The sequence below is a fragment of the Lotus japonicus genome, chromosome 4 (assembly GCF_012489685.1).
Source record: "Lotus japonicus ecotype B-129 chromosome 4, LjGifu_v1.2".
NCBI lineage: Eukaryota > Viridiplantae > Streptophyta > Magnoliopsida > Fabales > Fabaceae > Lotus > Lotus japonicus.
Genome location: NC_080044.1, coordinates 12,480,902 through 12,496,105, shown reverse-complemented (window position 1 = coordinate 12,496,105; position 15,204 = coordinate 12,480,902). Strand labels below are relative to the sequence as shown.

The window sequence follows — 15,204 nt, the reverse complement described above, 5'->3', positions numbered from 1 at the left end:
CATGTGTGCTAGAAAAAGCAGTTCCCAAGCAATAGTGCATTTCATTTTATGTTTCTCCAACATAGACACTTCATGACTCCTACATGATAATAATGATATGCTTTTAGTGGCTTTGTCAGTTTTTTGCGCATGATGTTGTGAATGTGATACTCAGCGTTGAAAGGCCCATGAAATCAAGATATGCTGGCCGGGTACCCCAATGTCATTCCTCCAACGCATTAAGAGGGGATACTACGTACCCACCCAAAAGCAAAAAGATCTAACTAAAGCTAAACCTTACAAATCGCATTTTCCCATGGCTATTGTCTTGGCTTTTATATCAACAAAATTAAGTAGCGTCTTTGATATAATCCTTTACTCTCTTTTTTCCCTTTTCAATATTTTTATTTTTAATATCATAAGTGGATTACATGTCATGATTAAGTGGGCTCATTATATTGTTCATATGATACCATATGTAATCCAAATTTTAAGAAAAGCATATCGAAGAGAAATTTGAGAATTTTAAAATTTATGTCTTTACACCTTCCACCTCTAAACCTTTAAAGAAATATATAAATGATGAGAGTAAAATAAGTAATATAATATGTATTGTAGTACAAATAGTAAAGAAAGACAAAAAGAAAAATTGAATAAAAATCTATATCTCCTTTTTACTAAAAAAAAAATTTATATCTGAATTTACAATATAGCAATGGTTTTTTCTCATATATATTTGAAACTAGTTTTAGGGATCAAAATCAAAATTATGGGCCCTTCCATGTCCATCTAATTAAAATCAATAGAGATGCGTAGATCCTAGACTCCTAGTGAAATCCGACATATGATTGTTATCCAAAGTTGTGGCGGTTTGCGAGTTTAGACACGTCAAATTAACTATTCACGGTATGCACATAAATTTTTTTTTATACATCGGAAAATGCACATAAAATTAATTTCCGATGATGAACTTTCTGTTTTTATTTTCCTATTCAACAAAAAATATTAACCATCCATGTTGAATTTTATCTCATCTCATTAATTAAATTTGGGAGACCTAATTGTACCACAAAAGCTAGTTCAAAAGGTGATGATTATCTTCTCAGACTACATACAATGGAGGTGTTGAAAAAGAAATTCAACAGTTTGATGATTGCAGTGGATGGTAAAATAGAAAGTTGAATATTAAGCTGGTTGAGAATATTAAGCTGGTTGAATGAGGAGGGAGTGAGGTTCACTTAATACACTTGGTAAAATCTCATTGGTTGTTGTGATTTTCAGATTTTTATCTCATCCTAATTATTTTGGGTCAATTATTTCATAGTAAATTAATTTTATTTTTTACCAAAATTAATTTTTTTTGTCTATAAATAGAGACTTGGTTCATTTGATTTGGACACAGAAAAAAATGACATTTTTCCCTCTAGTTTTTCTATTTAGCCTCCAATAAACTCTTGTTTGTAGCTCTAAATATCGTTTTAGTGAAATGGATCCCAACAATAACCCTTTTAACACCCAATTTTTTTTTGATAAGCCAAGATTTGTATTTAAATAGAGCACAAGAGGTGCTAACCCAAATACAAAGAGATAAGATTGTTCAGCAAGTAATCAGATTCAAGCTGGAAAAATCAAAACAAGGATAGAAAATAGCAAAAGATAAGATAAAATTATAGCAGCAACTCTATCTTAAGATTAGAACAAGATCCTATCTCCACAAAGCCTTGCCACGAGAGCCTGCCACCCACAATCAAACCAACAAACTAACACAGTAAGTCGGATTTGCAGTCCATTCATAGTGTGAAGAATTGAAGCTCCTTTCCCTAGCTTTCAACCAAATCCAGGATTTAAACCGAATAAATTCAAAAACTCTATCCACTTCGAACACCTCATTGCGGAAAATAACAGAGTTGCGGAAAGACCAAATAGTGTGGACACACGCAACCCAAATCATTGAGACAGCCCTCATAGCTTTTGACCCTCCTGTAAATAACCCGCAGAACTGCATGAAGTGAGGGATAGGATCCAGTTGCAGCACTGATTGAACCCCAAGCCAATTTAGAATTTTCATCCAGATCTTCCTACTGATAGGACAGCCAAAGAATAAGTGATTACAGGATTCCAATTCATTCAAGCAGAAGACGCAGTCCGTTCCAGAATTGACTGGCAGAGCACTCCTTCTAGCCAGGGCATCCTTAGTTTGGATTCTTTTAAGGAAGACTCTCCAAGCCAAAGAAATTGAGTTTGAAGGAGCTATAGATTTCCAAAGCTTGCTGAAAACATCACCTTCAACTTCCTGACCAATACCACGCAAATCCTCGTAAGCAGAACTAACAGTATACCAGCCTGAACTCTCCTTAATCCATACCCATGAATCCCTTTGACCCTCCTTAGGAGAAAAGCCACGTAGACGGTCATGTAAATCCGCTACTGATTGCAACTCCCTATCCAACAGAGCTCTACACCAAAGAAAATTCCAATGCCAGCTTGACCCATCCCAAGCACCCATGTCATGAATTGTAGCATTCTGCTGGGACGAGAGAAGAAACAGACGCGGAAATAAAGATTTCAACGACCCACCCCCACCCCAATCATCCAACCAGAATTTTATATCTCTACCATCCCCGATACGCCTGCATATTGCATTATTAAACCAATTCGAATCTCCACAAATAGAATGTAGATCTTTCCACCAAGTGGAATCACTGTTTCTAACAAGTCCTCCATATTTGGCCTCTAGAACTTGACACCACAAACTGTTCCTTCTCCTTTAACATCCGCCACCTCCACTTACCGATAAGAGCAAAGTTAAATTTTCTCCAATCTCTGACCCCCAAACCACCTTCCCGAACAGGTTTACAAATATTCTCCCATTTGACCCAAGCAATTTTGCTCACTCCGTCACTCCCACCCCACAAGAATCGAGATAAGATACTCTTACAGCGTGACAAGATTCCAGCGGGCATTCTAAAGAATGAAAGATAGTAGAGTGGGATAGATGATAAAACTGCCTTTATCAGACACAGTCGCCCCCCAAAAGACAGATGACGTTGTTTCCACTTTGAGAGTCTACTTCTTAATTTATTAAGCACCGACTCCCAGAAAGAAAGTCTCTTTGGACTTCCACCAACAGGTAAGCCAAGATAAATAAAGGGAATTTCCATTCGTTGACATTGCAAAAGAGAAGCAGCACTTGCCAACCAAATATGATCAACACAGATACCCGCAAGCTTACTTTTCTGGAAATTCACCTTCAGCCCTGATACTAACTCGAAACATCTCAAAATGCTTTTTACAACGAAGGCGTTCTGCATTGTGGCCTCCCCCATGAATATAGTGTCATCAGCAAATTGGAGAAGTGAGACGCCAACAGATCCATCACTTCCAACCGGAAAGGAGAATATTTTTGTTTCGCCACTGCCTGTCGCAAGAGACCACTTAAACCTTCGGCAACAATTAGAAACAAAAACGGAGCAAGAGGATCTCCCTGTCTAAGACCCTTTTCCATTCTAAATTCCTCAGAGGGGCTACCGTTTACTAAAACAGAAACAGATGCAGATTTTAGACAACCATGAATCCACTTGATCCATCTAGCTCCAAAATTCAACCTTCTAAGCATATATATCAAAAAATCCCAGTCCACAGTGTCATATGCCTTTTCAAAATCAACTTTCATCACAAAAGTAGGCTTCTTCCGCCTCTTAGCCTCATGAATTGCTTCATTTGCTACCAAGACACCATCCAACAAATTTCTCCCTCCCATGAAAGCAGATTGACAGTTACTGATTACAGAAGAAATAACAGTCCTAAGTCTATTTGCCAGCAGCTTGGAGATGACTTTATACATGCAGTTAATGAGAGAGATAGGACGAAATTCATTTAACCCTTGAGGAGAGGCTACCTTAGGAATTAGAGCGATAAATGATGCATTCGATCCACGGGGCCACACACCTGACTCTTGGAAATCCTCTGCCATTTTAACAAAATCATCTCGAAGTAACCCCCAAAAGGACTTTAAAAACCTGAAATTGATTCCATCAGGCCCTGGGCTCTTGTCATTCGCACAGCTCCAAACCGCATCTTTAATTTTCTCAACAGAAAAATTACCATCCAAGAAATTTGAAGACTCAATTGATAAGGATTTGAAAGCAATTCCATCTAGTTTTGGGCGCGCCATGTCTACAGTTCTGAACTTTTCTGCAAAAAATTCCTTTGCATGGGATTTTACTGAGTGCGGCTCATCAACCCACGAATCTGCCACCCAAAGCCCAGGAATAGCATTCGACCTTCTTCTGACATTTATCATGGCATGAAAATAGCGAGAGTTCTGGTCACCTTCCTTTAGCCAATTAATTCTGGATTTCTGGAAAGCAAGATAATCAATTCTCCGTGAGCATTGCCAGAAGTCAGCCCCCAATTGTTGTCTTAGAATGATATCCTCATCCTGTAAGTCGCTTTCCTCTGCCTTCTTCTCTAAATCATTCAACTTCTCCACTATCTCCTTCTTCCTTCGGTTCAAATCACCAAAAACCTCTAGATTCCACTGTTTAAGATTCTGCTTTAGAAGCTTTAATTTCTCTTTGAGTACTAGTGCACCTGTTCCCTCAATTCGGAAACCCTACACCCAAATAGATTGTTTGCTTAGTGTATTGTATTGCATTTTAAGTTTTTTGTAATTTTACTTGTTTTAATAATGACTATCCATATATCTCGTCTTTATTACTTGCAAAAAAAATTAATTAAGAATATAAATTTCAAATAAATTATTAAACTAGAAAGAAAAAGAATTAAACTCTTAATTATTTTAATTTAATTTCAATCGATAATTGTTATTAATATAAAATCACAAATACAAAAACATAAAAGAAAATAAGAATATGAAATAAAAGTGGTGGGGTAGGGTGTTGAATTTTATGAAACAAAATTATTGTAGTGAGTAAAAGTTGAATGTGTGTTGAATTATTAGATGGAAGAGAGGAAGATGATGTAGAGTGTAAAAGGTGAAAAATGAGGGTGTTGAAAAACAAAACCATTGTACATAGTCTCATATGTAAAAGCTATCTTGATTGGAAGTTGTTATTGGTGTCACCCCCATATCTAATGGTGTCACCCTAAAGAGACGAAAATACCAAAATACCCTTAATATAAATACTCACCTCAACTTCCCACCACCGAGCCTCACCACTTGTCAATTGTCATCCTCCGTTTTCCTTCCTCATTCTACCCTCACCCACACCACCCATACTCATCTCCACTAGCCATCCTCCCTCTTCTATGCCACTTTCTGTCACACCCATCAGAATCTTATGAATCTCTGTCGCCCAGCTTGCTCTGCTCAGTATGCTCTGTTGACGTCGTCATTTACCATCATTTTTATTATGCAAGTAAACACATTTTAAAGCGTGTCACGTTCGCACTTTAAAGTGTGTTTCAACCGTACTCTAAAGTGTGACTGTATCATAGTTTAAAGTGTGTCAATATCGTATTTTAAAGTGCGTTACTACTACATTTTAAACTGCGTTACTAACACACTTTAAAGTACGATTGGCTGAGAGCCTAAGACTGACAACAGATTGTAGTCAAAATATTTTATCAATGTTTTCCATATTGTAGAAGTTATTACCATGAGTTCAGTTAAGTTAGAGGAGGTTGATAAGCCCAATAACTCATCACCTCTGAAGAAAGTCAAGGTAGAGGATGTGATAGTTTTGTGGATTTGTAGAGGCATTCACCACAGCTAAGGTGGATGAGGTTAATAAGCTCGATAAGCCATCATGTCTGAAGAAAGTTAAGGTAGGGGATGTGACAGTTTCTATGGATTGTACAGAGGTAAGGTATTTGATTGTGCTGATTACTATTCTATTGTTAAGTGACTTTGCAATGATCAATATCTTTGTGTTTGCTGGATTTTGCATCCCATGATAAGCTTTTCGACTAGGCTTGGAATTCTAGAGAGGAACGGATGCACTTTGAATGTGCGTAACAGACACACTTTGAAAGTTGCGACCGAAAAAATATATATTAAGGTTGTTTCAAATTTTATAAATTTAAAAGTGTTATGAACAGTGTGGAGATGACACCAATAATAACTACCATCTTGATTCTTAATTACATCTCGATCCGGTCATTATTACAAGCAAAAAACAAGTTTTTAAATTCATTTAATAAATGATGTATCTAATTTATAATAATGACTAGATACATCATTTATTCAATGAATCTAAAATGTTTTTTTTCTTATAATAGTGACGAGATGGTGTATATCCGTAGTTAATATAAAACACTTCTCAATATCGTTAACGTCTATACCGTACGTGTATCCCTTTCCCCATCTTCTGAGATTTCTTTTTTCATCATGTATATCCACATTGAAAGTGAGGAATCAATTACTGCGACCTTTCATGGGTAAGGAAAGGAGTAGAGAGATAAATGAAGGTAGAGTAGAAGTCATGAGATTATGAGAAGAATCGTGGTTACCAAAGATAGATAAAATGGAAAAAAAGAAAGAAAGCATCAAGCTTTCGTCCGTGATTATATAATAATAATAATATATATCGATCAATAAGAGTAGCATATAAAAATGGAATATTTAGGTGTCCACTAGGGTGGACCACTTTTTCTTTGGTCCACCGGTGCACTATGACTAACTACCATTAGATCTGAGAATCTTGAAATATTATTTTATTAGATGGTCAGGATTTGTTGGATTGAAAAAGGGCAAAAACATAAATTGACAAACAACCCCTCCTCTCTTACTGGTTCTTCTTCTCCCAGCTCTGTCACATCCTTCTCCTAGCTTCGACGTTTCTTGCTCCATCGCCGGCCGTATCACTACTACCTTCAACCTCACCGGCGTTTCCTTCTCCAGCACCCTCTACCTTCCCACCTTCACCTCCATACCCTCTTTAATTTGCAACACTTCCGTCTTCCTTTTACAAAACCCAGAAATATGAACCAGAGAAGAAAAAATCAACTTTCTTGGTTGAAAAAACAAAGGCAAGACATTTAACAAGAAAGACAAAACTCAAAAACCCAGAAACAACAACAAGGGAGAAGAAAGATTGAACCTTTTTTAGTTAAAACCCACAAAAAATATAGACATGACATGCATTGATCTGTGCTAGCAAAGAGAAGATGGAAGAAGAAAAAGAATCAGAAGAAAGGATGGAAGACAGATCTGTGTGATCTTTTGATTTTTGGCACTTTTGATTTTGACTTTTAAAGAGAAGAGGGTGATATATCTGTGCTAGCTTTTGATTTTCTGGGTCTCATTTTTGAGTTTTCTCCCAACTACAGCCATGGTGGTTTTGATGGAACACAAGTGGGAAAAGAGGAAGGATGGGAGAGCAACGCTGCAGCGGAGGAAGAGGGAGAAGCTTGTCATAGTCAAACACTTTACTTGACTTACCATAAAGTAAAGTTTTCATGGTTTAACATGAAAGCAACAATCAATTTGTGGGATAAAGTCTGATGAAGAAGGGTCTGTGTTTGAACAAAAAAAAAAAGGCCTGAGGGTGAAGAAAGTGGGAGGAAGAGGGAGAAAAAGGGATAAAGTCTGTAGTACCCTTGATGCAAAGTCGAATATATCCCTGGTGCACCGGTGGACCAAAAATAAAATGGTCCACCCTAGTGGGCACCGAATATTTAGACCAGTATAAATTTACATACATGCTTATAACCAATCCAAATGCAGCAACCTTGAGTAAATCTAACCATGAGTATATTTACTTTTAAGTTTTTCTTCTTTCTTTCCTCAGCTTTTTGGCGCTAACGTTTATTCTTTCGCAAGATTCCTCCAAACTCCTATGGCTATTTTAGGAACCTATAGATTCCCCTAGCATACCAGAGGCTTTGTTATCACGATGATTGTATGCCTCAAATACGCGTCCGACCATACATACGACATCTAATGCGCACATATAATATAAAATCATTCATTTAACATTTACAATTAATGAAAGAATTATATTTTTTATTTGAAACTGAAAGAATTATATTGATAGCAACGTAATGTGAAGAAGATTTTGTTGAGAGTTTTTGTTGTTTTTTAATTAATAATTAATTATATATTTATCCATCTATATATTATTTTGATTAAAAACTACACTTGGATGCTCTATTATATTAACTCCATTTATGCACGTAGGTGTGTCACACCTGTAAGTTATCTGCCAGACACATAGTCAGAGTCTCGGCTATGGTGAAGACCAAAACTTAACTATTTCTGAAAATACATATATGGATGATTTTCTAACATTATTCCTGTTGTAAAATATATAATCAAATTTCGCTCAATTTACATTTGCTAGAATGCTAGTTAACCCTTTTCTAAATTACATAATTCAGATGCCATTATTTAAATGAAACAGATACATACTGTTGTAGAAACCGTGAATTATTGCCCCTCTCAGAGTTTGGACCTGAGCTCAAACCAAATCACTTGTGTTTAATTTAAATGATGACGGATTTGATGTTTGATTAAAAAAATGATAACCGGGTACGTCACTCACCTGTAGTGTTTGATGAGAAATGAGCTTTCACCATTGTGTCACGATTTAAAGAAGAACTAGCTTAGTGCAGCGATGGGTTATATTATATGTTTATGGCCTGGTCACAAGTTTTTTTAACTAAGGTAAAGTATTTTGGTTTCTTTGTATCTTAATCATCGAAAAATTCTTATAAATTTATATGAGCTTAAATACAAGTTAGGTGAGGAAGTGATGTCATCTAATAGTTACTAAAATTATTATCAAGTTCTTAAGTCAGATGACAAGGAGTATGTCAGATTTTTCATGAATATTTTTTCCCATTTCCATGAAAGTATTTTATTTTGCCAAGAGAAGAAGTCTTGATCATTATTTGGTTTTACATTTGGAAGTTTCTGGAAAGCTGAAGTGTAGAAATTAATTTTTAACTTATAGAGAGAATTGTTTAACAGACTTGCAATTATTTACAAGATTGTTTTCTTTCTATAAGAGCTTCTAGAATACTTTTATCTAAAGTATGCCTCTAATTAGCTGCGAATTGTGATAATTTCAATTTTAATTTACAAGCTACTTACTTGTTTCATGGCTTTAATTTGAGCCGGCGATCCAACTAGAAATACTCACATTAATCGTAAGCTTATCCCAATATTGAATATAGACCGGCAAACAAAAATATTTGGCCATCGGTAATGAAAATTAAATTAGTATGAATATAAGTTAAAATACCTAATTAATTGGGTCTCAATTATTGGTAAAAGAATCATACATCTTGGAGTAAAGAGGATTGCAGGTCATACCCTTGAGGACCAGATCAGTTATTCACGTTGTTGGGGTACTGGTCTATCTAATTTACTAGCAATAGAGTCATTATGCAGCTGCAAGGCTGCCTAATCATACACAACTGGCTCAATTACCCCTGGGAAAAAGTCTATTAATTCTTAGCATATATGGCACAGAAAGGAAATTTGATTTCAGTAAGTCTTGATTTGAATCATAGTTTTCATATATACTCAAAAAGAAGAGTTTGATCTTGGCTTAGAACGAATGCTAGACATATGCTTAACACGTGCAAGTTAGGGATGTGATATAATTACGCGCATTCCTAACTCCAGTTTCAAAAAGGTTTGCTCATGCTGGAGGAAGCATAGAAAGAAGACTTTTTTCACTCACTCTTCTTACTAAAGTAATTAATCTTTCTTTATTTTCAGATAGTTATTCCAATCTAGGAGAGTTGCCCCGCAACCAGGCAACTATTCTTCTTAGAAAGGACAATATCTCACATGGTGTGTATTAAAACAAATATCACACCATATTAACTGATCTCTTAAAAATGGTTGTTGTAACACTTAAAGGAGCATAAGGAACCTTGGAGGGCTTAGACTCACATAAGCCAAGGAACCTTCGCCGCCCTTCACGTCTAGTTCGAAGGGAGGGGATATCCCGACTCTACTATCATTATGCCTCTCGGCTTTGATCACTTGGTTTGCTACTTCTTATTACTTTTTAGTAAATATTAGAATTTAGCTAAGACTTATGAAGAATAATTATGATAACACTTTGTGTCGAGGGAGAGATCATCGTATTGCCATGATCTCATGAGTTTTTTAATTTTATCGTTTTTACTTGTCATACATATATGTGAGCGGTAAATAGTTATTTGGGGCATATCATATTCTTTATTATTGATATTTTAATTTTGGCAACCCTAATTTTATATTTCCACTATAACACTAATCTAGACATGCACATATAATGTCCAAAATCCATACTTTAAAAAATATCAAATATTAATGCGTCATCAAACCTCCTAATCATTGGACGCGCGTGTTCCTCTCACAAACCCAAACCTAATGACTCCTAAGCGTGTGTCCATCGTAACCCCAACCACTATTTTATTATAGATGAGTGCTAGAAAAAAAAAATATATAAAAAATACTCCTATTTTATTATTGGACGGATCTTTGACTACAATAATCCAAGTGTATTTGTAACAAAAGTAACATATTTTAGATGATAGGTGTAAGTTTTTATTAGAGATGTTATGAATTATTATTAATTAAATAAGAAGAGGAACGTAAATATGAGTGGAATTAAAAATATAAATATCAACTACAATATAATCATGAAAAATAAATTTTATGTTTTAATATGTATTATGAGTCTCCGTATGATAGCTCAGGTGGTAAGAGACGGAACACATATGAGTGAGAGGAAGGTCTAACGATTAATTCCCAGAAGTGCAATTTATCTTTTCATTAAAAAAATTCTTACAAGGATTTTTTTGATTTTTTTATATTTTATTAATAATTTTTAATTTCTATTTTAAAATATAATAATTTAACTTTAAATTAACCATAATTAATAACATAATATCACGCCTCTAGCATTGCTCCGCCTGGGCCAAGTTCACTATTGCTTACACTTTGAGAACTTAGTCATCCCCTTTCAACCCCTCTGATACTTGCAAAATGAGGAAGCGCGACGAAAATGCCTGCTTTTTGAGTTCCCCACTTGCATCATTAATGTAAGGCTTAATACATCAGAAGACCCCTGTAATTATAAAGAGAATTAAATCCAGGGCCTAGAAATTTTTTGCATCAATTTGGGTCCTTAGAATTTTTTTTAATTCAATTAAGGTCAAAGTGTGTCAGCCCTCAATTTTGTCTCAATTATCAATTCCACGTGACTTTTATTATTATTTTTTAATTAAAAAAATAATAAAAAATTATTTTTAATTCCAACTCAATAATTTAATCAGAAAAAAAATTTAAAAACTTAATAATTACCTAATCTAATAATCTTTAACTAAACAATCTAATAATCTAACTAATAAACTAATCTAATAATCTAACCTTGCAAAACAAAACAAAACTAGAAACTAGAAATGAAAAAGACTAAACAACTCAGATTCTTAGTCAACCTTCATCTTCTTCTTCCTTTCCTTATGATGTGATTCAACCTTTTCTTCTTCCCTTCCAAGAAGAAACCAGCTGCCAACATAAAGAATTCTCAAACCTAGAAATATAGTTCTTCTTCTCACTCTCACACCCAGAAATATAGAAAGAAACAAAAACTCCAGAACCCCCACCCACTATACCCATCACAACCCCCACCTTAAAAACCCAAAACCTTAAAGCTTTTTTCAGATCTAAGTTTCCGATAGAAGTGGGAAGAAGGACCACATAGAGTTTTCTGGAAAGCTGAGAAAAAGTGAAAGCTTGAAGCAAACCACACCAACCTCAACCCACTTCTCAAAATCCTTCCTTTTTTCACAACCCATAACCACCCCCACCGAACTCACACCAGCAAACCACACCAACCTCAACCCATCCCCACCGCAACCCACAACCGCAAATCAACCGCCACTCCCCGATATGAAAGATGAAGATGAAGGGAACGTCAAAACGAGATCCAGATCGAGAGGGAGACAAAGGCCAGCAGAGACGGAGAGGGACCTAGAGTAGTTGAGGAGGAGTATGAGGTGAGGGAGGGGAGGAGGATTTAGATCTGTATCTGGTGGTTTGGGTATGGTGAAGAAGGTGCAGTAGGGGGAGGATGATGTAGGTCTGACGTTGGTGGTGGTTGTGGCGGCGACGGCGGCGGTGGTGGTGAGAGGGAAAAAGATAGTGGTACGATGGAGGTTGATGGAGAAGATGAAATTTTTTAGGACTGAAAGGGTAACCTACAGATCTGGAGATGAAGAATGAATGATGAAGAAGATGGGTGAAGAATTTAATTAGGAATTAGTTTATTAGTGATTTAATTTAATTTAGTAATTAAAGTTTTTTTGTATTAGAGGATGAAGATACAGATTAAGATTAGATTAGGTTTTTTTAATTAGATTTAGGTTTTTATTTACATTAGAGATTTTATTAAGTTTTTATTTTTTATTTATGCTTTAATATATGAGATGGATTTAAAAAATTAAGTTTTAGAATTTTTTCAATTAAAAAAAAATTAAAATGTCACGTGGAAAAGCTGAGTATGCTAAAATTGAAGCCACTTCAACATCAGATACACTTTGGCCTTAATTGAATTAAAAACCTAGGGACCCAATTTGATGCAAAAAATTTCTAGGCACTGGATTTGATTCCCTTTACAATTACATGGGCCTTCTGATGTATTAAGCCTTAATGTAATCATGTGTTGTATTAACTCATCACAGTTCTCTCCTCTGGAATGGATCTCATCTTCCTTCATTTAGGCTAGGAAGATACCTTAGAGCATCTACATCCATCATACTCATTAAAATATCTACACTTCATTTTTTACAATTCCCCATAATGTCATATCATCTACACCCTTTACTAACATTTTACTCTAACCCAACAACTCTTAAAAATTTCTATAATGGATCCCACCATCAACATCACATTTGTATATTTTATTATTTATCTTCATTTTAATTAATTATAAGTGCTTGTAATAAATACAAGCTCACTTTTCAAGTCCAGTGTAGAGTATCTATTCCCACATACTCATCTTTGCCAAGTTGGAATTGAATATGTACTCCAATGATAATAGATACTCATATGAGTATGTATTTAACATTAGATACTACCATTGGAGATGCTCTTAGCCTTATCTTAATGTCATTTGCACAAAGCTGCTATTATATTTGTCCATTCAAAGTTAAGGGAATTTTAAAATTTGGAAGCCTATTCAAGTTGTAACTTGAGGTTTCTTGTTTCTCATTTCTTTTCTGTAGATAATGTCCTTCGTTTCTACAAACTTTCTATGGAGATGCTCTTAGCCTTATCTTAATGTCATTTGCACAAAGCTGCTATTATATTTGTCCATTCAAAGTTAAGTGAATTTTAAAATTTGGAAGCCTATTCAAGTTGTAACTTAGGTTTCTTGTTTCTCATTTCTTTTCTGTAGATAATGTCCTTCGTTTCTACAAACTTTCTCAGGCTTGGAACCCGTTTAGACTCACACGAGTAAGGGAATAAACTTATGTGAGTAGATACCTAATTCCGAAAAAATAATGGACCAAAAAATCCCTGTTAATCCTCTTGATTTATGACAATCTCCATTTTACCTTCATGATTAAGCTTTAATAAATGGGAACCAGTCTTTATAAGGGACCCAACTGTGTAACCACACAACTTGAAAAGTTTAACGTGACCATTGGCCCCACAACCATAGTGGCAAATGACTCAAAAGCCATGCACTGTAACCCTTATTTCGACAAAAACACCCCTACTATACCACGTTATTTACATAGTTTTACCCCCACTCACCCGTTATAAATAAGGGCACCTTACACTGCATTTCTTCCCTTTTCCCCAATTCTCCTTCTTACCCCTCTAATTTCCAAAAATTCCGTCCCTCTGTCCCCATCATGCTTTCCGCCATTCTTCCCTCCGACCCTCTTCTCAGCAACCCATTCTCCGCCTTCGCCGGCGGTTTCACGCCGCCGTGGGACTGCCACGATGACCCCTTATCCGATTACCTCAAACCCAGTACTGAACCCAAACCGGTAACTTCAAGTTCCGGTTCTGGCGGACCGATCCTAACCCATGAGAAACGTAAACCGGACCCGGACGAACCGGACCAGAGTGCTGAGCCGGTAATCGACGAGCGGAAGCGGCGGCGCATGATATCGAACCGGGAATCGGCGCGTAGGTCGCGTGTGCGTAAGCAGAGGCACCTAGAGAACCTTCGGAACCAGTTGAACAAGTGTAGGATGGAAAACCGGGAACTGAACAACCGGTTGCAGTTCATCTTGTATCACCTTAACCGCGTGCGAACCGAAAACGAATGGCTCCGGTCTGAGCGAACCGTGCTCCAGGAACGAATTTCCGAATATGCCCAAATTTTGGTTTTGCAACAATTGCAACCTTCTTTCTCCACTGCATGGAATTGCAATTTGACAGAATAAAACCCACCTTGATTAAGCAAGTAAATTAATCACAAATATATATGATCTCGGTTAAAATTCTAAGACAAGGAACTTGTCTAAGTTATATATCTATATATGTAAATCATTAAAAGTAGCTAGATGAAGATAAACGGTGGGGGTATTTTTGGAAAAAATAGGAGTGGTTTTGGAAAATATTGTTGATTTTTTCAAAGCCATAAGGTTAATATGATCAATTATAATTTTATTTATGTAAAATATATATATCCTAGCCATTTTTGTTTTTATTTTTGTATGAGTTTCTTATGTAGCAGCTTGTTCATCAAATCATTTCCCAGTCCAAATTAATTTTGAGGTGAAGACTAAAGATAGCTAGCATTACAGTTTCTCAGTGTCAGAATCGATATTGCCTCATAATTCAATCTCATCTTTATATAGCTACGGCAGTTAGCAAATTAAATGACACCTTGCCAGGGAAAAAAGAAGAAGAAAATAAAGAAGATATAACTCGAATGACAAAAACGTGTAATATTTGACTATGAGTGCATCGATCTCATAAGCTTGTACTAAACGCAAAAGGTCTTATGTCCCAGTCCAACCTGGAAGTACATGTTATATCAACCATGGTCCATGGGCAATACCATCCTTTTGCATCTATATATCATGGCCTTTTAAATTTAGAGTCCATTTGAATAGTCTTATTAAAGTTTTTCAACTAAAAAATTGATACATCACTAAATAAACTTGCTTTTTAGTTCGCACTCAAAGGGATTAGTGGCAAGTTATAGATACATAAATACACCTACTGTGAGTGTTTGTTTACACTGACACATATGGAACATAACCAAAAGCGAGAATCAATATTGGTCAAGCAAGCAC

At 35.8% G+C, this 15,204-nt stretch overlaps 1 protein-coding gene across 1 annotated transcript; it reads left to right on the top strand.

Annotated features, from left to right (window-relative positions):
• Positions 1 to 13,744: 13,744 nt before the first annotated feature.
• Positions 13,745 to 14,618, top strand: LOC130715982 (basic leucine zipper 4-like). The gene has a single exon (XM_057566159.1). It carries the CDS (start codon positions 13,807 to 13,809, stop codon positions 14,344 to 14,346), a length of 540 nt encoding a protein of 179 aa, XP_057422142.1. The 5' UTR covers positions 13,745 to 13,806; the 3' UTR covers positions 14,347 to 14,618.
• Positions 14,619 to 15,204: the final 586 nt, after the last annotated feature.